This window comes from Lupinus angustifolius, chromosome LG01 (assembly GCF_001865875.1).
Source record: "Lupinus angustifolius cultivar Tanjil chromosome LG01, LupAngTanjil_v1.0, whole genome shotgun sequence".
Taxonomy (NCBI): Eukaryota; Viridiplantae; Streptophyta; class Magnoliopsida; order Fabales; family Fabaceae; genus Lupinus; species Lupinus angustifolius.
This window is the reverse complement of record NC_032009.1, coordinates 20,774,531-20,798,899: the sequence shown is the minus strand read 5'-3', so window position 1 is coordinate 20,798,899 and position 24,369 is coordinate 20,774,531. Positions and strand designations below refer to the sequence as shown.

Sequence of the window (24,369 nt, the reverse complement as noted above, 5' to 3'; positions counted from 1 at the left end):
GGCCCACCAAATGTCCTTTTTTTATTATTTCTTTTTATTAAATTTAAAATTCATTTTACAACTTCTTTTTTCTTGATTGTAAAGATAGGCATGCAGCAAGTAAAGGTAATTTAATAATTACTATTATTTGTGAATGTTATATCCTTGATCTAATTAATATTTATTAATAGCATAAATTATCAATAAGGCGTTGATATAGTTATGTAAGACTCCACTAAATCCAAGGTTAAAAGTTTAATTTCTGGAAGCGGCACTCATTGAGAGAGGAGCCGACACAAAACTAAAAAACAGCATACAACATGATTAATGTTGCTTTCCAAAATTATACCTAACTCTATACTAAAGCCTTTCACACTCAAGCACTTTCTATTAATGAAAATACTCATCCTATCCTATTGCATAACATAATACACCAACACTAATATCAATCATGTAAACCTATGACATGCCAACATAAATATGTCAAATTATCAACATTCACTATAATGTAGAGAACAATCTATGTTGCACTTAGTTACGATGGAATTCAAAGTTAGGGAAAGAAATTTTCAGAAATCAAAATTATATTCATTTAAATTTATTAGTTTTAATGAATAAATTTGGATGAATTTAATTTGAATAGATTACGGATAATTTTATAATATTAATATTTGTTTCAATAAAAGGATGGATAGCTTCATAAACAAAACCTGAACCCAAACCTAAGCCTATCAATGGCCTCTGCGAAACGGTGCCATTACGAGGTCCTCGGCGTCTCCCTTGACTCCACCGCCGACGAAATCCGATCAGCTTACCGCCGCCTCGCCCTTCAGCGCCACCCTGACAAGCTCGTCCAATCCGGCATCTCCCAATCCGAAGCCACCGCTCAGTTTCAAGAGCTTCAACATGCTTACGAGGTTCTATCCGATCCTAAGGAACGAACTTGGTACGACTCTCACCGTTCTCAGATCCTATTCTCCGATCCTAACTCCGTTGGTAGCTCCGTCGTCCCTGACCTATTCTCATTTTTCTCCAACACGGTATTTAACGGTTACTCCGATTCCGGCAAGGGTTTCTATAAAGTGTATTCCGATGTGTTTGATAAAATTCACGCTAATGAGATCAATTTCGCCAAGAAGATGGGGATCGGTGTTGATTCGGTTCGACAAGCTCCGGTTATGGGGAATTTGGAGAGTCCTTACGCTCAGGTTACAGCGTTTTATAGTTACTGGCTTGGTTTTGTGACGATTATGGATTTCTGTTGGGCTGATGAGTATGATGCTATGGCTGGTCCGAACCGGAAGTCGAGGAGGCTTATGGAGGAGGAGAATAATAAGGCGAGGAGGAAGGCGCGGAAGGAGTATAATGATACTGTGAGGAAGTTGGCTGATTTCACGAAAAAGAGGGATAAGAGGGTGATTGATATGAAGGTGAAGAAGAATGCTGAGTTGGAGAAGAAAAAGGAGGACGAGATGGTGATGAAGAGGAAGTTAGAAAAGGAGAGGAAGGAGAGGGCTATGAAGTACGAGGAGCCGGAGTGGGCGAAGGTGGAGGAGGATAATGAGGATGATTGGGTTGAGGATTTGGAGGAGGAGACGAAGGCCGAGAAGGAGTTTTATTGTGTGTTGTGTGGGAAGAAGTTTAAGAGTGAGAAACAGTGGAAAAATCATGAGCAGTCTAAGAAGCATAAGGAGAAGGTTGCTGAGTTCAGGGATTCGCTTGATGATGACGAAGAGGAGCAAGTTGAAGAGGATTTAGAAGTGGAAATTGAAGGAGAAGGATTGCATAGTGAGGGGTATGGAGTTGAAGTGAATGATGATCGGTTGGTGGAGGATGATTATGGGGTTGATGATTTGGAGGGGAGAGTTAGAGATGGTCTCAATGTTACCGAGGAGGAGTCTAGAAATGGAGTTGAGCTTGACAACGATGATGGTGGTGAATTTTTTGATGCAAAGGAAGGTCACGCAGCTGGTGTGTCGGTAGATTTTGGTGAAGATGATGAAATTGGTGTTCTTGAAGCAATGGTGGCTGGACACAAGAGCAGAAAACCCAATGCTTCAACGCAGAAGCCCAAGGATTGGGCAGACACAACCCACATTGAGAATGTGAATGATGGGGATGGCCCTATGGAATATGACAATCGGAAGAGTGCAAGAAAGAAACGACGAAACAAGAAAGAGAAGGGTAAGGAAAACTGGGAAGAATCCCATGTGGCTGCTGCCAATGCGGATCTTGAGAATTTGGACAGTAAGGGAAACAATGATTCTTATACTGAAGAGTCTTGTTCCTCCCAACATTTTGTGGGAAATGATACTAATGGTAAAGAGAATGAGCCTATAGGTAGAGATAAGAAGGCTTCAAGCCAAGTAGCTGATAAGAAAGGAACCGCAAAGGACACAAAAACCAAAGCAAAAACTTCATCCAAAGAAAGAAAAGGAAAGGTAAGAAGAACTCATGAGGTTTATTCATGTATATGTTAGTGGTTTTCTATGTAGCTGTAGCCAGGACAAAGATATTATGTATTCTAGTTGTCTTACTATGTTCCTCTTTGTCACCTATACTATGATTTCTGATCTCTGTTTTTGTTTCTTAAATAAGGCAACTTCGAAGAATGTCGGCAATAGCTGTGACGCTTGTGGAGAGGAGTTTGAGTCGAGGTAATTTATGTCTCTCTTGTTCATCATAGTTTAAATTGTTCTTGATAAATATATAGTATATAATAACATGATTTGATTAACAGGAATAAATTGCATATGCATCTTGGCGAGACTGGGCATGGCACAATAAAAAGGCGATAAGGAACTACTAAAACAAATATTGGATTTCACGTATATACATCTTAGAGTTCAATTATTGGTCCATTCTTCATTTTTTTAACAGTTCAGTTGAGAAAGAAATGGATACACAGAACTCCCTGTGTGATGTTGCAATAATTTACTTTTGCTGGAGGAACCAATTTGAGTTCATTCCGTTGGTAGTTTTGGAGTAAAAAATGTAAAGCTAAATGTGTTATTTATATAATGAAATTCTTTCATCCTGTGAATTAGTCATTTTTTGTGTTAACCATTTTTCTTTCTTGTTTTGCAACTGTCCTAACCTCTTTTCCTTCTAGTTTTAAGCATTGCGAGTCAAAAAAATAAGCTAGTTCATCCGTGAGACTCACCAACATGAACCCAAATCCTCTATGCCAAATTTCTATATCTCTACACTATCTCAATGATGTTTTGATCAACCAGAAATCAAATGAGGTGTGTTATTTAAATTGGGTTGGTATAGAACCAATAATGAGGTGTTATTTAAATTGGGTTGGTATAGAGCCAATTTTTTTGGCATAGAGGATTTGGGTTCTTAAATATGACGATTTTTTATTTTTAAATAATAGTAATAATTGGAAAATGTATAAAAAAAAGTTTGTAGTAATAAGCATTGCAATTCAACCATTTTGACTATTATGCTGTCTTCAATATTACAGTCACAGGAAGAGAGAGCGTAGCTATCAAGATTTGAACACTACCAATCACGATTCATGTCTGCACCATTTTAAACTGAGCTAACTATTAGTGACAAATATCATAAGGGTTTTCTTCAACTACAAATAAACCCTAATCTTCTGAAACAAAAAGCTGTTATAGAAGCAATAACACACCTATGTCCAAATTACAAGGGTTTAGCAGCAGCTTCTTCTATGTAAGCAATGGCTTCCACCTCTGAAAGTTGTTCTCCCTCTACCAACCCTTTAATTAAGGTGTTGGCATATGCTTTATTAGGAGCATTTAATGGCAGCTCCCCCGCTTTAAAGCGTTCAATATCGAGAAATGAACACCTGGTTAAATTAAATACAATGCTTAGAAGAACGATTAATAAGTTAATGAAAATATGGAAACTAGAAAGTATACTCACGTCATGGTAAGAATTGGGATATTCTGCTCCTTTCCTAAGTAGACAACATCACCATACCAAGAACCCTGCATGACAGTATCAGAAAAAAGTCACTACCTATGTTAACATTTGATGAAGTAAAAAATAACCTCAAATTGATTTTCCAAAGATATAAACGCCAACAACTTTCACCAGTTTACAAGTATCACCACATTGATGCTTTGAATGAGTAATTTGGCGGCACTTAAATCTGTTTATACCATGTGTTGACATTTAAAAATTTCCTGAACTTATTTAGTAACATTTTTCTTTGGAGGACAAATTTCGGAACATTTGTATCTTTGGTGTACCATTTGATGCTTTACCTCAGAGTAGAGAAGGAAATAAAACAAATGCACTAGTCACTAACAGTAAATGAGTCCGGATACAAAAGAATACCTTGACAGCCTCTGAAGAATTGAACTCCTTCTCAGAGATAGCATTAAGGGCAGTTATATCAAATAAAGGAGAACCCACATTAAGGCTTAAACCGTTTTCCTGAAGTAAAACATCATTGAACTGCTCTAGCCTGTAACAAAGGAAGATGAGAATACAAAGGGGAGAAAAAACATTCAACAATGTCCTGCTCCCACAGAAAAGCTTTGAAAATGACACAGAATTTCTACAAATAGAAGCAGCTTTGGAAAGTGAGGATTTACTTACGAAATTTTGTACAGGCATAGGTAGGTATTGTGCTGAAAAGTTCTCTCAGGATTAAGAAATGTGACCCCTCCAGGACCCCATGACTTGGAAGAATTGCGACCAAAAAATATACGGCAAGGGAAAGTCTTCCAAAGGATTTCCTTTGGTGGAGCTTTGTCCACTGAACCAGAAGAGTGCTTTTGCATACCTTCCACCTGAATAACAATATGGGTATCAAAAAGAGAAAACAGATGACAGAAGAACCAAAACTGTAGAAAAAGAGAGAATGTAAGCAAATTTATAAGGAAATGAAAGGCAGGTTGCAAATTCTTGAGCAAACAACCAATGCATAGCAATCACCCTAGCTATTTCATAGCTTTTATGAAAAAGTGGCAAAGGCTTATTCTATATAAACTAACTATCCCAATTTCATTTATTACAGACTAAGTTCGTTTCAGATTATCTCACCTAAAAAAGGCAGCTACTTTCCAAAAAACACTGAATTTCTCATCATGTTTGACAAAAAATATTAGGACACAAGAAATGTTTTTCGGGAAAAATGCTGATTTCTGTGAAACTGAAAAGTGGACACTGCAAATCTACTGGTATCACACTCACAAATTTCCCCCTTCCTTTCAAATTTCCTCTCACCAGGCTTCCTTTCCAACACAGAACATGATCCCAAATGCAGACATTTTTTTGGTATTTAGCATATAAATACAACTTTTTTGGACAGCCCAAATGAAATAGATTATCTTAAAGATCATTTTTAGCAACTACATCCAAACAAAAACTGATTAAATTAAAATTTTATTTTTGTAACTGATCCAAACATACTATATGAATAACTCCAATTCTGATGCAAAGATTGAAATAAATGAAAAATAATATTTCACACCAACATGATTGTTTATATATCTTTAGTGCAATTTTAAAATGCAACTTGAATTGAATGTCCGATTACCTGTCCACCTGCTACATAACACAAGAATCTTGATTTCCACATATTTGATCCATAAGAGGCATACCATACATAAGTATTTGACAGTTCTGATCGCCAAGTATTAGAAGTACCAATCACTTGATCTGCATAAAATATAGAGCTTGTCAAGTGGTATATAAGTATAATTTATTTGCCAATGTACTGTATGGACTGAGTTGGAGATTGGACACAAAACCAATCCATAGGACCAACCCAGTCACATGGTCTACAGCGATAGCCATCTACTTAAGGTGTGTTCCATCCTGGTGACAGGAACGGGTCAGAGGCCAACAACCGGACATACAAGATCTAGTTCACACAACGGTCTATCATACCCAGGCAGACAAGATTTGTGCTTCACGACTGTCAATCATGCCCGGATAACTGGCCTAACTAAGGGAAAGGACGAAGCGATAGGTCAACACCTGCTACGCTGAAGGTCAACACATGTGAATTGGTTCGATTAGCTTGTGAACCCAAACCAATAAGCATGTCGTTTTTTATCTACTTCTTGCTCTAAGCTAACTTCCTTATTCCAATGTTGCTAACATGGTCCCGATATCTAATATATTGTTATCAATTGAGCTTTACTTTCTTGCATATTAGCTATCATAATCACCCATGTCAATGAAAATATTTTGTTTTTAAAAGGAAAGACTATAAAAATTAATGGAGCACAAAATTTATTTTACAAACAAAAAGGTCAAACTTGATGAGCATTTCAAATTTTAAATCTATATTGTGATGGGGAAATAACAACCATGGATACCTGTATCAACTTTCAGGTTAGATAGCGGTATTATGAGATCCTGAAGAAGTTCTCCAAGGTTATCAGAATTGAGGGGATCCATGTCATCCTCTGCCTCAGAGTCGGAGCTTGAAATAAGAGTATGCTTTAAGGGCAAAAGAAAAGTATAGCAAAAAGTATTTTAATGAGGATACATTCAAATACAAAGGATGAAAGCAAGATACACAAATACATAAAATGGAAAACAAGTATATGATATCAAATTAATTATAAAAAAAATGAACAATCAAGAAAAGTACTTTACCGGAGGTGGTGCAACTAGACAAATTAAATCTTTTGGTAATTCACTAGCAAGACAAGGCCAAAAGGGACTTAACTCCTGACGAACCTGCAAAAAAAAAGCACACCAATTTAACAAAAAGCCCATATTTAATTGGCACGACACCAATGGAAGCCATCCTCTAAAAGCAATGAAAACAAAATCTCCCCACCCCTAAAATAGTGGAACACATATAAGAAAGTATGATGTTACCGCTTTAATCACACGCCATGTGGACTCAAATGGGTAAGCCTTTGAAGATTCGGTAACGGGTTTGCCGTCAAGCAAAACTTCAACACAAGCATGCATTGAGTTTGCAATGGAGTCCAGATTATATCCTCCTTCTAAAACCAGTGCAATCCTACCTTCAGCGAAATTCATCAACTGAAATATGTAGAAGGGAAAATTTGCATATTAAATTTGATGTTTTTTTCAAAATTTAATGAAGTAACAAAATGTGGTTCAGTTAAAAATAAAAAGAGAGAGAAGTCAAAAAGAAGAAGGAGGAGGAGGAGAAGAAGAAATAACTGAAGCATGATTGAAGAAAAATAATTGTCAATGATGACAGAAATATAAAAATACCAGGATCAGATACATATGTACATACAGACATAAAGATTGAATCTTCATTCTTTTCTATAAACTAGAGTTAACTTCACAGTGCAACGGTTTTATCAAGAATGGAGTAATTAAAATATTACAATAAACATATAAAGGAAGAAATCATGAATATTCAAACGTTAAAATTAACCTTTTCCAACAGAATAGAATAACCAAATGGTGTGATTAGACATCCTCCCAGAGGGTCACCAACAGCTGTTATATCAGAAAAAGAAAGATGTTATTGTACTTCAAAAGTGCTATTAAGGGCAATTAGTCCCTCCTTGCACAACAATAAACTAGAATAAAAAACTGGTGCTTGCTTATAATCCTCCAGAGGCATATAAAGAACCAGCATCCCCGCCGACCAAAACAAACCTCAAATTTAAAATGTTAAGCTATAGACCTGCATCAAATCCAGCAGAGACAATAATTATGTCTGGATTAAATTCTTTGGCAACCGGGAGCAAAATGTGGTCCCACACTGCAAAGTAATCAGCATCACCACATCTCCCATTCTCCCAGGGTACATTTATATTATATCCAGCCCCGGCTCCTTCTCCAACCATGGTATAAAAGCCATCATCACCACACGGATAAAAAGTTCCGAATTCATGCCTGCATGAATATGAAAGTTGGTATGATTGAGGATCACCTATGAAATTGATACAACCACAAATCAAACTTAATCATAAGTTTACAAATCGAAAATCCTCAAATATCCGACCCTGAAACACCACAGTTTAAAGGAGGGGAGAACTTAGCAGTCAAGCCTACTACATTATCAACGGTCCTCAAAACAATAAGCAACTGTGAATAAAACACTGAAACAATTACAATACTACTAATCAGTTAAGATGACCAGAAAATACATGAACATAGTAAACACACCTGTGAACAGAGAAGAATAAGACACGAGAATCATTCCAGAACGTTTTTTGAGTACCATTTCCATGATGGACATCCCAATCAACAATTAAAATTTTCTTGATACCTAATTCTGGCTGTCACAAAAATGGCACTACCAGAGTAGTAAGGATGTAATACAGCAACTGACTGACAGCTTAATATTTTCAATAAATACAGAACTGATCACGTAATATGTACATGTTACTCACTCTTTCATCTAAGAGATAAGAAGCAGATATTGCAACATTGTTGAATAGACAGAATCCCATGGCTTCATTATGTTCAGCATGATGACCTGGAGGCCTCACAATAGCAACAGCAGAATGCAATTGCCTGCTTGCCACTTGTTCAACAACCTATCATGAAAACATCTTCAATTATATTCATAAACTTTTGTATGAACAGAATACAAAAGCTTATTTGAATCAGATTGTGTGTGAAATTATCTCAAATAGACAGACAAAAGGACCCACAAAAATACAAGAGTAATTTTAAGAATCCTTCTTTTGATAATGAAAGAGGCAGCCACATGCACAAGACTTGCGCCACTAAGACTTCTCGGCGAGGGTTAGATGTAGACAACCTCACCATCAAGAAGAGCCTATTTTGCAAGTAGAACATGTGACCACCAAGTTACAAAGCAACAAAAAAAAATTATAGACAAATGTTAATATGTTAATATTTTTGTTAATAAGTGGGATTTGAACCCTCAACCTCCTTGTCAATCCACTCCTTAAACCCTTCATTCTAACCACCTGATCTTTACACCATGACAAACCTGCCATTGCTTTTATTAAATGCAAATTAAAAAAAACAGAACTAAAAACTGACAGAACTATTGGAAAAGAACTTGAAACAAAGATGGAAATTAAACATGCTAAAAGGTTTACTGGTGTTAAAATTAGTTGTGTTCAGGGAGGGGGTAAAATTGTTAGAAACAAAAGTTTTGCTTCGGATGTCTAATTGTAACCATCCAATAGAAGTAACTGAAAACAATTAAACCTTGGAGAAAAACTTCACCAAATACCAAATGTTTCACTAATAGCATACAGTAAATTTCTTTTTATGCAAGAAAAACTTGAGTTATGCAAGTTATTAAATACAATCATGCTATCAATATGGCCAACGATAATATGAAGTAGAATACTGCAAACAACTTCAACCCATAATACCCAAAAAGTCCATAAGTTTGTACTGTATTAAGAATTCTTCAAAGTATCACCTCAACAGCAGAGCCAGCAGCAAGATAAGCAGCTTTTGATGAACCTTCATTAAAATATATAGAATTCAGTTTTAACGCAATCTTATGCCTTCGAGAATCGTATTGTTTTGTGCTGATGTGCTTAATCTGATTTACATGACTTTTGGAGTGCACCAACTGTATGTATTTGTCTTCAGCTTCTTTGGCATCCAAAATCACACATCTGGAATATGATAAAACACCAAAAATTTTAGCACAGCAAAGAGAGCAGTAAGATTATGTCAATGCATAAAAAGACAGGCTGTTATTAGAATAAAAATCCACACAACACATTTTGGGCAAAAAATAAGAACCATTTGCCCAAATCATCGCAATAAATTCAAAATCAATACAAAACTCAAGTCAGCGTAGCCTATTTCCATTTAAAGCGAGCCCACACCTCATCCCGTTTTTTTAACACAAGGGTTTGTTACATGGATCAATTAACGCAATTATGTTCTATCAAATTCTATATTTTGAAAGGCCATTACAACCCAAATCCTTTTCAACAGTTTCACCTCAAAATTTTCCAGGTCTCCCCCGACTTGCAACTATAAGATTATCTTTCATCCGACATACCCTTGCTCTCAATAGATGTTAACTTGAATGGACTATATAATGAAAGTAAAAACTGCATTTTCCCAATTCCTGTGTGCTCCCTAACTCGCCAATAAAAGGGTGGCCCAATGCACATGATTCCCACTCGGTGGGGTTTGGGAGGTAAATGTACTTACCCCGCGAGCTAACTATTTCCAGGATTACGACTCGTGACCCCAGATCACAAGGCAACAACCTCGGCATTGCACCATGGCTGACCCTCAAGGAAAAAACCAAAAAGCAAGTTTCAACCACAAGAAGGAATGTAATGTATAAATATGTTATCATGAATGCTTCAATTAAACATACTTCCGGCTTCAATTGGATGGAATCAATATGTTGAAGTATGAGACCGAGTAAAATGAGTGATAACTATATCATATAACGTATGGTCAGATAAAGGAATCCTCTGATAAGATTAGGCCTAAGCCGGGTATTAAAAATGTATATAGAATGGGAAATATGTAAGTCTAGTTAAAGATTTTCTAATTGTAACACATTTACTAAAATATCCCTAAGCAGTTAGTTTGTTAGGTTTTCTATAATAGTTTGTTAGTTAGGCTATAAATAAGGAACTAGTCTCTTGGAGGAAGGGGAGTTAATTGGGAAGTAGATTCTGATTGTGGAATCAGGGGAAAGGTCGTGGGACCTTTGTACATCTTAATTCTTCTTTCATTCTTTCTAATAATATTCTTGTTCTTCATCCCAACCAAGAATCACATTGATTCTTGTTTAGGGTATTGCTTTCCATTAACTCCTTCCTTTCTTCTTGATCTTATCATCCTCCTTCCCCTTGGTATGACTTAACATTTCATGTGTGAGGAAAAGTTATTTCGGTTCATGGGAATGTCGTGTCAAATTTCTAGCCTTATTTGAATCTGTGCTATGCATTATCTACAAGTATATATTGTGATAACGTTTCTAGTTTGAATTTCAAGATATTAGCGTTTCCTACAACGTGGTTCTGTTTAATGCTAAAATATTACCATACATCATTCGGTTGGAAATGAATGCTATAAGTTGTGCAATGCTTAATTTAAAAATACATATGAGGAAGTTCATGATTATTAAAAAGAAACAATTAAAAAAATCAAGTACATTAACCACGAACTCATTAATAAGGAATTATGAAATTGAAAACCCTAATAAGGAATTATGAAATGATTATTACCGATCGCAGATACCAGTTTTGTTAAGCTTGTTCCATATGACTCTGATTCGATCAGGGGCTTCGGGATGATGATGATCTTGTAAACTGAAATGGTCGCACATTCTGTCATTGTAGATTAAACCAACACGTCGTTGACCGTTGACTTCGTTACCATTGTTCGTAACCACAGAAGCCATAGTTCAGTTTCTAAGCTACTTGTATTTTTCTTTCTCTCTTTCAGTTTGAACTTTGAACTGTTATACAAATACTGTGCCAAATTCAATTTCAAAACAGAGTTGTTTCTGCTACCAATTTCCCCCCATTTCTGTTTCGGAATTCAGAGAGTTCGTACTTTAGTTATTCTCTATACAATCTTTTTTTTTTATATCATTCGAAATTTATGCCCTAATTAATATTAATTTTACTCTTAAGAATTAAATATGCTTGTAATTTTTTATATAAATAATGAATAGAAACTCTCCCCAAAAAAACAAAGGTGTGGTTAGGGATGACAAAAGAATTCATACCAGTAGGTACCCATAGGTAAAACCTGTATGGGTACGGGTACAGGTTACAAACGGGTACCTGCGAGTTTTATAAATAGGTTTTTAAAAATACTCGTTGTACATACGGGCGGGTACGAGTATTATGGTACCCGTGCTCGCGGGTACTCGTTATTTATGTGATTAATATATTATATTTAATTAAAATAAAAATTACATTATTCTAACATTCGTTATATTTTGTACGTTTTTTCATTTTACTTTGTTTATATATTTTATTGAGTTTGATGGTGAAACACCCTACAAATATTATTACATGTGTATAAACACACATGTTTTACAGATAAAATATATATTTTGTTAAGGAAATGAGAACAAAGAATCACACAAATAAAAAACACCAATAAATTTAGCATTTTTGTCAAATATTCAATTAAAAGGTACAAAAATAATTAAGTTTCATCTCATTTGAAACATAAGAGAAGTAAAAAAATTAAAAATTCATTTATAATATAGGAAATCCGTATGTACCCATTATACCACGGGTACCTAGAAATACTCACGAATACCCATACATGGGTACCCGTACAGATACGGGTATGAATGGATAATGCTCTCATATTTTGAAATGGGTAGCAGATAGCTATTAACCGTGCCCGTTGCTGCAGTAGAAGAGTATGGTGTTGCCCTGGGTCGTAGTCCAATCCTAAGATAAGGTCATGCCTTGGTATTTGGGAGACTTTAGATTTTGGATAAGCATAACATATATGCCATAAGTCCCAAGATTTATATCCATGAGTAAATATATTATTTTTATGATGATATAATGATAGTTAAAAATGAATTTGTGAATAATAAATTAACAATAGATAAAAGTTTTTATACTCTTAATTTATACATTTTTTTCATTGAATCTTCTTTATGGATAAATTAATTTGCTCATTTATATAACTACTAATGTGTTCAGAGACACTTCGTGTCTTACGACTCGCATTCTTATTTTATGTTATTAAGTATTACAATAAACAACTAATCAATTGGGATTTGTCCACAATTATCAGTGATGATGTAATTAAAGAAAACAGACAAAATCCAAATGGTGTACTATAAACTTCATAGATTTTCAAAGCTTAAATTTTTATGCTACCATGTGATTCATATATGATACTGTTTTTCATGTTTTTTTATCATTTTCATTATTGTAATAGATTTGGAGTGCATCAAGGTACAAACGTGCACTACTTTAATAGGTAAATAATTCCAGACAAATCTAAGATAAAAATGTGTATAAGTGGTATAAATTTATATTGCACTTTGACTTTATGCATGTGTCTGTATTTTCCTCCTTCTTGCAGCAAATGATTACATATTAATCTTTCTTTCAATATTAAGGACCATATACTATTAAATTTGATTATATCTAACACTCAACAGCATAAGCACTACATGGAAAGAATCAAAAGCCCATATTTTTACCCAAGAGGAAGTACATGGTGGAGAAAAATAGTGAAAAGAAAAAAGCTAATGTCTCAAGTTCAACACCTAGAAAACAACAATAACATGTGACATTACAGCATAAATACAGGTCACAGTTCATGACCAAAACTTAACTTTTCAACCCCACCAAAGCATGATCAAGCCAAAAAAAAGGGCAAGTGAAAATGGAGAGAACAAACTAGTTTGAACAAGTTTATGCCCACCATGACTTTCATCAGTGTTCATGCCAGATCCTGAAGGTCCCATACCAGTGCCAATGCCTCCTAATACACCAGGGGTGGTACCATATGGAGTAGTAGTACCAGTGCTGCTGGTGGAGCCTGTGGTTGTTGATGGAGTTCCAGTGGTAGGGTTGGTCCCTATGGTTGGTGTAGTTGACACTGGAGTTGTGCTAGTGCCTGCACTGCTCATTATGAAAAGGAACCATCACTCATTTCACATCAAAGTTGTCTCAAAATGTTCATATAAAGTTTTCTTTTTTTATACTACCAAGGATATCCTTCACATTTTTTTGGATAAAGAACTAATCCATTTCGGGTTTCGTGGCTAATCTTCCAACAAGTGTCGCTCTCACGAATCGAACTCTCAAAATCCAGTAGGGTCTCACGCCACTAGACCAACGCGTTTGAAATGGAGTACTCACACCTCATGTATAAATAGGTCTTAATAGAGAGGAACCACAATATCTATAACAGTTGGAATTGCAATGATACATATTTCTAACTTTGCATTTGAAGTTATACATCAAACAAGTTTATGCTGTATCCATAACTAATATTTAGGTGCCTTTATTTTGGGCTAATTATTAGTTTGGTATTTATTAGGATCAAAATCAGAAAGTACTAGCCCAGGTTGGTAATGGCAAACAAAAGGGGGAATAAATTTAGAGAAAGTTATGGGTAGCCAACATTAGTCAAATAGTCATACACAAACATCAAAAAAATCTTAGCTTTTCAAAATATGTAGGCCCATATCTAGAAGCTAGTGTTTATGCCTTTGTTGCACATTTCACACTTATTACTATTACTACTGTCATCAAAAAATTCGAAGTTACTGACTCATGAGGGATGGCTCTCGAGACAAAGATCACATATCCCAAACTGTATATCTCTATGTCTCGAGCCAATTAGAGTGTTATACTTCATTATTATTTACTTTTAAAAATTTATTATTCACATATCAATATGTAATTGACTTGAGACAAGAAATGAGACACCACTAAGAACACCACCACTTTTTGACTACATCATAAGTGCATCATTTTATTAAAAACTAATCATCTACCATTCATTTATATTACTTTTTTGAAAAATCAATAATAATAAAACATGAATACAATGACAGTATATAAAAGTCATATACATCCATATATTTTATTCTCTTATTTATTTCTTCCCAAAAAAATGAAAAGCAAAAAAGTATGATAAGGGGTGATCAAATGGGACAAGTTTGTCTTTTCCTAAGATGGTGGCCCCTTTTTTATATATTTTTTGAATGAGGTTTCAAACTTTTCTAAGGCATTGGATCCCAATTATTGCACCATCTTTTATCAAATTAAAGTTCACTGTCTCACTGCAACCGCTATTAGACATGAATAAGGATACTCTATATCAAAAACTCTATTTTTTTTTTCTCCCTATCCAATAAATACACACTAAAAAATATAACTTTGTATTTATATTTTTTCTATTTAATTAAATAATAATTTTTAATTAATTTGGGACAAAGATAAGGATACGGACCGGGACACCAAATCTCCCTTCATTAGACATCACCATGACATTAGTATATTGTTCAAATTAAATGAAAGAAGGGTTCATATTGGACCACATCTCCATTTTATTCAAATGAAATGCAATAAATTGTTTATCTATAGTTTGCACCTCAAATTAAGTTTAATCTTACATTATATATTTGACAAAATCAAATCTAAATACACCATAACTGAATTTTGATCTCAAAAGCATAGACTAAATATAATAAACATTTTTTTAACTCTTGATCTCAAAAGCATAGACAAAATTGTTTTATGCAAATGCGAATATGAAATTCATCCACTCCTACATTTTTTTTTGTTTTTATACGAGCACTATTACTTATGATAGGTTTATAAATAATTTATGTCTAGTGATTTTTCATAGTCACAACCATCCAAGAGTATAAAATTGTTGTTATATGAATGCAGAACAGTATCGACATTAGGCACATTATCATTTATCATTATCATGTTGCTAATATGCCAATTTGCAAAGCAATACCTATCGGAATTGGAATCACCTGTCTCCAACCCTAACATGTTCCCTGTCCCAAACCTATTATATTTTGACACGTGAATAATAGAAAAATTCTAAAATAAAAAATAACAAAAAGTCACATTTTGATTGGCTTGAGACATGGAGACCGTTCGGGACCCCTACCCTCTTTTGTGAATATTAATCTACCTATGCAAAGTGCTCCATAGCCCCCATTACCAGAAACAAAAGTAAAAGTCACCACTCCACTACTCCATCATTAATCATAACCATCCATAAATTTTTCAGTCAAAAAAAGAAAGATAAAAAGACACACATTAAACTAAGCAAAATCAATCACACCAACAAAAGAACATGAATAGATCAAATCCATACCTGGCGCTTGAAGGGTATGAACAACCACTAGAACCTGCTCATAAAGAATAACAAATAAAAGGGTCAAATAAAAAAACGTTATAGCTATTATTGTGAAAGAAATATAGTGTGATTTATTTACTTACTAGGGTCAGAAGCAGTAACAGTGGCTGATCCAGCAAAATCACATGACATAGGAGCTTGACCCTTTTTTTGGTAATAGCTATTCACAGCATAGTTGCAATGAGCCCTAACAGTGTTAGGTTGAAAACAAGGTCCATTTTGATGAAGAGGGTTACAATCAGCACCTGCTCCACAAGCATAATCCAATGTCTTCTGCAGTGTTGTGTCACTCCCATCCTTGCAAACACACCAAGACCCACCTTTCACAAAACAAAATACCCAAGTTTATTATATCAAAAAACGTGCTTTAAGTTTATCAACATAGAAGAAATAGCCAAGTATATGTTAATATATACAGATGGAGAATAGAAAAAGAAAGAAGGGAGATCTGAGTCTATGTTTAAACTAAAAGAAGCTAAGTGATATGTATATATAGTTTTGAAGTAAAAGAGTTAGAAAGAAAACATACTTGAAGAGGGTGTGAAGAAAGCCAAAAGAAGGAGTGAAAGAGCAAAAGCAGCCATGTTAGGGGATGTTGTAATGGTTCAAAGTTCACACACTTGCTTCAGTGACAGATGGAAAATGTTGTACAAAGCAAAGATAGAGATAGAGAGAGATATAGAGAGAGAGAGAGAAGGGAATGGTGGGTGCGTGACAGTGTGAGATTAGAGAATGGAGCAAAGATATGAGGACAAAAAATATGACAGGAATCTAGATAAACTGGTTTCTATATAGAAAAGATATGATGACAGAGTAGTAAATAGATAAACTGTTTTCTAAAATGACAGTGTCATATATAGATAGTTTTTTATTAGAGAAACAAAAAAATTATACATTATTCAAATTATGATTTTCCCATTTTAACCGTTCCTTTTTAGACTTGTACGTTTCATTGCCATTTGGCATTTAGTGTTCAGGTCCCATTTATTTCAATGTTGCTGTCCCCAACTTCTCAAAAATAAATGAAAGGATATTTACCATACAAATAAATAAGGAAAAGGAGAGATATAAGAAGAGAAATGGGTAAGAGGGTGTGAGTGTTTGAGAAAGTATATACCCAATGCATAAAATACGATTAGGCAAAAATACCATGTCATGCTCGTATTTTTTTGGGGACAATGCACATATTGACGTCCCTAATCAGAGTGCACCTGTATAGTAGAAAATTGCAAACATACAACCGTGCCATGTGAGTAAGAACCAACAATTCTAAACCGCACTTTTTTGTTTCATTTGATTTGTATATCATATCTAACATTCTATCATTTTCTCAAGCACAAAAATATTATTCATATCACTTCATCAAATTAAAAAAATAATATTCAAACTCATAATTGTCTCTTAAACATATTCACACACAAACTTAAACAAATTATGGATCTTCAAAATAACAACCTTTCTATTTTGCTAAACTCAAAATCAATGGAGCACATTTGCTGTCCTACAACTTGTACCACTGCATGTACCACCGACCTATGATTGGTTAATGTTTTTTTTATGATACATGTAGTGACACAATTTATTAGATGTGTACCCAAAATCAGGATGAGTATACATGCGGTGAGAGCCTTGGGCGAGGGTGCACCAAAAGTGGCACTGCCCTCTGCAAAGTAAGCCCAAAGGCCTCATCCATGTTAAGCTTTTCTGGGTTAAGCCCATTTTCCAGCTCCCAATCAAAAGCATGGGCTAAAGTAGCAGTCAAAAGTTGAACCACTCTAAGCCCAAGGCTAAGCCCAGCACATATCCTACGCCCAGCACCAAATGGAATAACCTCAAAGTCATTACCCTTAACATCCACATTAGCTTTTTCACCACCTGGGAGGAACCTTTCGGGCTTGAACTCCAATGGGTTGTGCCACTCTTTGGGGTCACGTGCTATGGCCCAAACATTAACCAATAGTGTTGCACCTTTTGGGATATGGTACCCAAAAACTTCACAACTCTCTGATGCAACACGTGGTAATGAAAGAGGGGTTGATGGGTGGAGCCGAAATGTTTCTTTCACCACAGCTTCCAAGTAGGGAAGATGGGCCAAATCTGCTTCAGTCACAAGCCTGTCATGGCCCACAACAGAGTCTAGTTCTTGTTGAAGTTTGGCCCGAATGTTTGGGTTCTTTATCAACTCAGCAATAGCCCATTCTGTTGTGCTTGAAGATGTGTCTGTTCCTGCTGCAAACATATTCTGCACAAATTGGACACAACATATATTATTGTACTAAATCTGACCAATATCTTAGAGTGAAGTGCAAACAATATGGTATGAAATTCATTGCACATGGTGTGGATTGTCATAGGGTGGAGAACAAATTAATTGTTGTATTTCTTATGTTGTAATTAAAGTGAAATGCACACAACATGTTGAGACTTGTGACATGAATTCATACATTGCACATGGTGTGGTTTGACAATAGGGTAATGAAGACCAAATCAACAATAGGATTTTGAGTAAGGACTAAGGAGTACTCATGTTTGTCTTTAGATAATGTAAGTCTAATTCTAATGAATGGTTTTCTATTATATGTCCACATCACAATACTTTAGGAATAAAAAAGTAGAAGGAACAAGTTTGAGTTCTTGTAAAAAATGGAATGGAGATTACTTGTCCTAAACTTTGGTGTTTTATCCTCTGTTTCAAGCCAATCACGTATTGACACATGAGTAAACGAAAATTTTAGAAAACAGAAAGTAATAAAAAGTAGTACTATGATTGGCTTGTGATAGGAAATGAAACACTATTTGAGACAAGTGATTTCTTTCGATAAAGAATGCCCAAACTTTAAAGAGTGTATTTATATTTTTCAACTATTATAGATCATGTGAATAATGTGATAAGTAGTGTCTATTAAAAAAATTCTGAATTGAAAGCATGTGTAATGAATGTTATTAATGTGTAGAGTACTTACCAAAAGCAATGCTTTGATCTCTATATCAGCTAGTTTGCCTCCATCTTCTGGGACATCTTTAAGTGACAACAATGTACTCAACATATCTTGATGTTTTTCACTTCTAGAAACTTTATGTTCCTCTATAATGTTGGTTAAAAATGCATCAAATTTGTTGTGTAATTTCTTCATCTTGGCTTGTAGACCCTGAATATCAAGCCACTCCAAAGCAGGAATGAAATCACCTATATTGAGAGCTCCGGCCAACACCATAAGCTCCACCACCATAGACTTAAATTCATCGGCCTTAGGATCGAAGCCGCCGTTGCCGTCGTTGAACACTCGCCGTCCGATCATTACCCTGGCCAATGCATTGGTGGTGCATACATTCAGAAGTTGTCCAAGGTTCACTGCTTTAGAGCTAGAACTTGCTAAATTGCTGGTTAATCTTGCTACCTCTTCCTGCATGTACATTTTGGTTATTTCAATAATTAAATTATGACAACTTTATATAAGTATTTGTTTATATGAATCATGTAATATACTTGCAAGTTAAACATATTGAAGAAAATAAATTTGTGTGGAGAAATGTTTTATTTAATATATTGAAATGTGGTCTTTTTAGTTTTTCTATGAATACTTTTTTATCTTAGCATATATCATATAACATAAATTAGAAAATCCCTTATCTCTATATATTCAAAAATAATAATAACAGTTTTTTCATTATGTGTCTATGAGCATATTTTAAGCATTTGAATAAACGCATATTGTTTATGGGAACATTAAACACCTTATGTTTCAATAATAATAAATGAAGAGTGATCTACTTAATCTAAGAGTAAGTTTTTTAAACTCATTCCTCATTCTAACCATTAATTTTAAGGAAATTCAATAGTTTTAAGTAATGAATAGATATAAACTATTAGATGTCTATAAAATTGATAGTTAAGATAAGAATTATGTGTAAAAAACTTACTCTTAAAATAACTACTAGTATTTTATTTGAATTCTCAAACATGAGCACACACGTTGGAAAGTAAATTAAAAAACAATAATGATCTGTATTTTCGCTTTAATGTTACACGTTCTTTGTTAAACACGCCTAAAGATTATTTAGATTTTCATCTACTGGGACATGTGTGAAATGGACACCACTACTTTTTTGAGTGACGACAAAAGACATCATATTTGAGTTTCAAGAAATATTTTAAAAATATATATTGTTAATGTATTATTTAAGTATTAGGTAGAATATTCTTATATACGAGTTAATAATCAATTAATCACTACTATATGATACATCAAACAACACTAAAAATACATATTTTCTCTTCATATTTTGGGGACTCAACTAGTGTTTGTAAGGGAAATTATTTTATAATCCTTATCAGGATTACTATTTTAGAGTACTAGTTAAGGAACCTTGTATATGACAATGATTTTGTGTGGCCTTCTCAAACAAAAACTATAAAATCAACCTAAAAATATCTTTACATTATATATCAAAAGTGACATGAATCATAAAAGATATTTTAACAGAAAATGATATAGGAATTGTTATTGCAAGAGATTATATAATTTATCATTCATATTTGATTATTTTTTACTTTTAAATATATTGATATAGATATAATGATTAATTATGTAATAACTATGTATATATTTTTATACCAATAATGCCTGAATATACACTCATATTCTAAATATTATTTTGTAATATATTAATTTTGTTTTATATATGTGAATTCAAATAACAATTTTATAAGATGATATATATTTTTGGGTAGGTAGTTGAAGATTGTGGCATTAGAAGAACTGAGCAGGTAGAATTTGTGGACCAAAAATAGCAATAGGTCGAATTCCATGACATTAATTCAGTGTCCTTGTCACTTGTCTAGTGTACTGAAATATATATATATATATATCAAGATTTTAATACACTAAATTATATATCAATAGTGAAAAGTCTTGACTAAACAAGATGTATGTAGATTTATCTGTCTATGCTCAAAATAATACCTTTTCAAAAATAATTTTATAAGCCATTTTAAATATTTTTAAACAATGTAACCAAACAAATACATCAAATACATAAACAATTTTTTATCAAAAGTACTTTTAAAAATGTTATAAAAATGACAAAAACACCATCCTTTATTCAAAGGAAGACTACAACTAAATCTTCATCCAAAAAGATCAAATGTGCATTAGTCTAATATCTTAAGGTTGTACTATATTCTAAAAATAATAATCACAACTCGTCCGGATGTTACATCTTTATTATTTTAAATATCTGCATTTTCTTATAAGTAACTATGAGTAATAAATTTTTTGAATCAATAACTTTTTACACTTCTTCGAATTTTTAAATAGTTTTTCAAACCACACATTATAATGATCACAAACATTAATTCAATGGTAAAAATATACTTTCTAAAATCTACAAAACAATATATTATTTGAATTTTAATTTAATATATATTAAATAATTCAAGAGGTATTGTCTTAGTTTTTCAATATATATGGACATATTTTTTTTTTATCTTTTTATCCTCTACCAAATGTTAAGGTTGATCTAACCTTATCAAACATGCTAATTAAATATGTATACATGTAGTCTAATATCATGCGCAACAACTTGATTTTTTTAAGTGCAAAAAATTGATTAATTCTGAAACTAAAAGGGATAATTACACGTTTCATATTTTAATACAAAAATAAAAGGGTGGCAATGAGATTTTTTGGTACTACTAAGACTATCCCTTCACTTTTTTTTGGTAAGAAACTAATCTCTTTCTTTTCTTTTGGGTTCATGATTATTCATTCCAACAAGTGTCGCTCTCATTAATTGAACTCTCGACATTGAGAGTTTAATGAGACTTTATACTATTAGAAAATGCCTTATTGGTGTTGGCAATATGATTAGAGTGCAGTAAGTAGGACAAGGATCCTCTATCCCAAGAAGATCATGTTCACATGTACCAAATCAATTAAACTTCATTTAATAATGTACAAATATTAATTTATGTTATTAAAAAATTTCTTTTTAGTTAAAAATGTAAGTAAGGAGTTGTGCACCATTGGAGAATCTACACAGTTCTTTTTTTATTAACCTTACATCTCCTATTCTTTTATTAACCTAAATCTTATAACTTTATAACTTGTATCATTTCTACAACTTGATATGGAAACTATAGTCATGTTAGCTCATAAGAACAATGATTAACCCAATCGTATATATATATATATATAGTATATGTTTGTTAACATAGTCTTATATGCATCATGAAAAATGAATGTTACGTGATTTGGAATGAAGAGCACGTGAATAAGCGATGAATAATCACATTAACCATATTAAGAAGCAAAATGAATGATTTTAATGACATAATAACGAAAGCTTTGAATTGATAAACTTACTAACCTGTCGCAAATGTGTAAAATCATCCAAAGCCTTCCCTGAGAACATGTGAACGGAGCTTATTTTCCGGCGCAACCTCCACTGTGGTCCATAAGGTGCAAACACCAAATCCTGATAACTATAAGCCATATATTTGGCTCCAGAATTGGGTGGTCTACTAGAGAAATTAGCGTCATGAACCTTCAAAAACTGTTCAGCAACAGAAGCAGAAGCAGCTACAATAACATCAACAAAACCCATTCGAAGGTGCATAAGAGGACCATGTTTAAGAGCCAAAGCGGCTAGACCTTGGTGTGGCATAGGACCCATATGAGCCAAGTTTCCAATGATTGGCCATGGCCTTGGACCTGGTGGAAGAGGTAGTGAAGGACGAGAAATAAGTTTCAAGAGTTTGTATAGAATAGTAGCGGTTACAATAGAACCAAAGGCTAATACCCATGTAGGTGTAGACATGTTGGGTTATCAATGGTTGGTGTTTGTTTACTACTTTAACATATGTTCAAACGTATGAACTGGTTTATATTTATATAACTTCCAAACTTACTGTTATGGTAATTCATCAATCATTTGATTTATGAGTATTATCGTGTCTCACACAACAACCACAACCTCATGGTCATGTTATGTATGCAGAAAAAAGATTTTTTTGATTTCTTATCCTCGATTAGAGATAATTTTATCCGAGTCGAAAACATATTTACAGGTACGTGGGGCTAATTCTCTTAGCAATATTTTTTTCCATTCATAACACTCGAACTTGAGACTTTACTTAAAGGGAATCAAGCATGTACCAATTGAACAAATACCTCGTTGGTGTAATGAGAAAAAGATGACCTAGGTTCTGTTTTGAGTCATCATGAAAAATGAATGTTACGTGATTTGGAATGAAGAGCACGTGAATAAGCGATGAATAATCACATTAACCATATTAAGAAGCAAAATGAATGATTTTAATGACATAATAACGAAAGCTTTGAATTGATAAACTTACTAACCTGTCGCAAATGTGTAAAATCATCCAAAGCCTTCCCTGAGAACATGTGAACGGAGCTTATTTTCCGGCGCAACCTCCACTGTGGTCCATAAGGTGCAAACACCAAATCCTGATAACTATAAGCCATATATTTGGCTCCAGAATTGGGTGGTCTACTAGAGAAATTAGCGTCATGAACCTTCAAAAACTGTTCAGCAACAGAAGCAGAAGCAGCTACAATAACATCAACAAAACCCATTCGAAGGTGCATAAGAGGACCATGTTTAAGAGCCAAAGCGGCTAGACCTTGGTGTGGCATAGGACCCATATGAGCCAAGTTTCCAATGATTGGCCATGGCCTTGGACCTGGTGGAAGAGGTAGTGAAGGACGAGAAATAAGTTTCAAGAGTTTGTATAGAATAGTAGCGGTTACAATAGAACCAAAGGCTAATACCCATGTAGGTGTAGACATGTTGGGTTATCAATGGTTGGTGTTTGTTTACTACTTTAACATATGTTCAAACGTATGAACTGGTTTATATTTATATAACTTCCAAACTTACTGTTATGGTAATTCATCAATCATTTGATTTATGAGTATTATCGTGTCTCACACAACAACCACAACCTCATGGTCATGTTATGTATGCAGAAAAAAGATTTTTTTGATTTCTTATCCTCGATTAGAGATAATTTTATCCGAGTCGAAAACATATTTACAGGTACGTGGGGCTAATTCTCTTAGCAATATTTTTTTCCATTCATAACACTCGAACTTGAGACTTTACTTAAAGGGAATCAAGCATGTACCAATTGAACAAATACCTCGTTGGTGTAATGAGAAAAAGATGACCTAGGTTCTGTTTTGAGTATTTTGTTATTTTTATTTTCGGTTTATGACAGTGTCACGTCTTTGACATTTTAAAGGACTCTAAACTTTTTGGGTATAGAGAAACTTCAACTACTAGTTAAAGGTTTTTTAAAATATTGTTTGATTTTCTATTATTATTATTATTATTATTATTATTATTATTATTATTTTCATTATAGTGACAACCTAACGACATTTTTTTATATTTTTAATTTTGGAATCAATTAAAATTGAATCATTTTATCTCTTTTTTCCCATTCGTTTGGGAGGGTTGACTCGCTATGATGTTTGCATGTCCATTTGTGCTCGTCACATATTGATGTTTTTTTGGGTACAAAGTCACATTAATATTTATATACATAATACACCTAACTTTTGATTAATATATATGTGAAGTTTTTTAATG

General features: G+C 33.9%; 5 protein-coding genes across 7 annotated transcripts; 1 reads left to right on the top strand and 4 right to left on the bottom strand.

The window, feature by feature from the left end:
• On the top strand, positions 91-3,022 carry LOC109360205 (DNAJ protein JJJ1 homolog). The gene is made up of 4 exons (XM_019604961.1): positions 91-105; positions 675-2,420; positions 2,578-2,636; positions 2,720-3,022. Exons 1-4 carry the CDS (start codon positions 91-93, stop codon positions 2,775-2,777), a joined length of 1,878 nt encoding a protein of 625 aa, XP_019460506.1. The 3' UTR covers positions 2,778-3,022.
• On the bottom strand, positions 3,376-11,460 carry LOC109353801 (histone deacetylase 5). The gene is made up of 14 exons (XM_019596166.1): positions 11,106-11,460; positions 9,320-9,521; positions 8,307-8,453; positions 8,080-8,192; positions 7,595-7,806; positions 7,340-7,404; positions 6,802-6,972; positions 6,574-6,657; positions 6,291-6,414; positions 5,504-5,625; positions 4,561-4,754; positions 4,297-4,426; positions 3,880-3,944; positions 3,376-3,802 (listed from the first exon to the last, which is right to left on the bottom strand). Exons 1-14 carry the CDS (start codon positions 11,279-11,281, stop codon positions 3,637-3,639), a joined length of 1,971 nt encoding a protein of 656 aa, XP_019451711.1. The 5' UTR covers positions 11,282-11,460; the 3' UTR covers positions 3,376-3,636.
• Positions 13,039-16,518, bottom strand: LOC109353790 (PLASMODESMATA CALLOSE-BINDING PROTEIN 3-like). 2 transcript variants are annotated; one of them, XM_019596154.1, is made up of 4 exons: positions 16,283-16,518; positions 15,837-16,073; positions 15,712-15,745; positions 13,039-13,490 (listed from the first exon to the last, which is right to left on the bottom strand). In XM_019596154.1, exons 1-4 carry the CDS (start codon positions 16,335-16,337, stop codon positions 13,202-13,204), a joined length of 615 nt encoding a protein of 204 aa, XP_019451699.1. In that variant the 5' UTR covers positions 16,338-16,518; the 3' UTR covers positions 13,039-13,201. The 2 variants fall into 2 exon arrangements, with proteins under 2 accessions (XP_019451699.1, XP_019451705.1); XM_019596160.1 differs by having other exon boundaries at positions 13,039-13,487.
• Positions 17,081-22,590, bottom strand: LOC109353774 (flavonoid 3'-monooxygenase-like). Of its 2 annotated transcripts, none has more exons than XM_019596141.1 (4): positions 22,123-22,590; positions 18,717-19,157; positions 17,351-17,995; positions 17,081-17,227 (listed from the first exon to the last, which is right to left on the bottom strand). In XM_019596141.1, the coding sequence occupies exons 1-3, from the start codon at positions 22,570-22,572 to the stop codon at positions 17,354-17,356; spliced, it is 1,533 nt and encodes a 510-aa protein (XP_019451686.1). In that variant the 5' UTR covers positions 22,573-22,590; the 3' UTR covers positions 17,081-17,227; positions 17,351-17,353. The 2 variants fall into 2 exon arrangements, with proteins under 2 accessions (XP_019451686.1, XP_019451692.1); XM_019596147.1 differs by having other exon boundaries at positions 17,081-17,236; positions 17,358-17,995.
• Positions 23,070-23,564, bottom strand: LOC109360102 (flavonoid 3'-monooxygenase-like). Its single transcript, XM_019604866.1, has one exon. The coding sequence runs from the start codon at positions 23,562-23,564 to the stop codon at positions 23,070-23,072; it is 495 nt and encodes a 164-aa protein (XP_019460411.1).

Coding starts and splice junctions, on each gene's coding strand:
- LOC109353774 (XM_019596141.1), bottom strand. CDS start 22,572: ATGTCTACACCTACATGGGTATTAGCCTTTGGTTCTATTGTAACCGCT. Junction 19,158..22,122: donor ATTTTACACATTTGCGACAG/GTTAGTAAGTTT, acceptor ATGTACATGCAG/GAAGAGGTAGCAAGATTAAC. Junction 17,996..18,716: donor AGATCAAAGCATTGCTTTTG/GTAAGTACTCTA, acceptor CAATTTGTGCAG/AATATGTTTGCAGCAGGAAC.
- LOC109353790 (XM_019596154.1), bottom strand. CDS start 16,337: ATGGCTGCTTTTGCTCTTTCACTCCTTCTTTTGGCTTTCTTCACACCC. Junction 16,074..16,282: donor TTTCTTCACACCCTCTTCAA/GTATGTTTTCTT, acceptor GTTTTGTGAAAG/GTGGGTCTTGGTGTGTTTGC. Junction 15,746..15,836: donor TGTTACTGCTTCTGACCCTA/GTAAGTAAATAA, acceptor CTTTATGAGCAG/GTTCTAGTGGTTGTTCATAC.
- LOC109353801 (XM_019596166.1), bottom strand. CDS start 11,281: ATGGCTTCTGTGGTTACGAACAATGGTAACGAAGTCAACGGTCAACGA. Junction 8,454..9,319: donor CTGCTGGCTCTGCTGTTGAG/GTGATACTTTGA, acceptor TTTTCATGATAG/GTTGTTGAACAAGTGGCAAG. Junction 8,193..8,306: donor CTTATCTCTTAGATGAAAGA/GTGAGTAACATG, acceptor TTTTTGTGACAG/CCAGAATTAGGTATCAAGAA.
- LOC109360205 (XM_019604961.1), top strand. Junction 2,421..2,577: donor CCAAAGAAAGAAAAGGAAAG/GTAAGAAGAACT, acceptor TTCTTAAATAAG/GCAACTTCGAAGAATGTCGG. Junction 2,637..2,719: donor GGAGAGGAGTTTGAGTCGAG/GTAATTTATGTC, acceptor TTTGATTAACAG/GAATAAATTGCATATGCATC.
- LOC109360102 (XM_019604866.1), bottom strand. CDS start 23,564: ATGTCTACACCTACATGGGTATTAGCCTTTGGTTCTATTGTAACCGCT.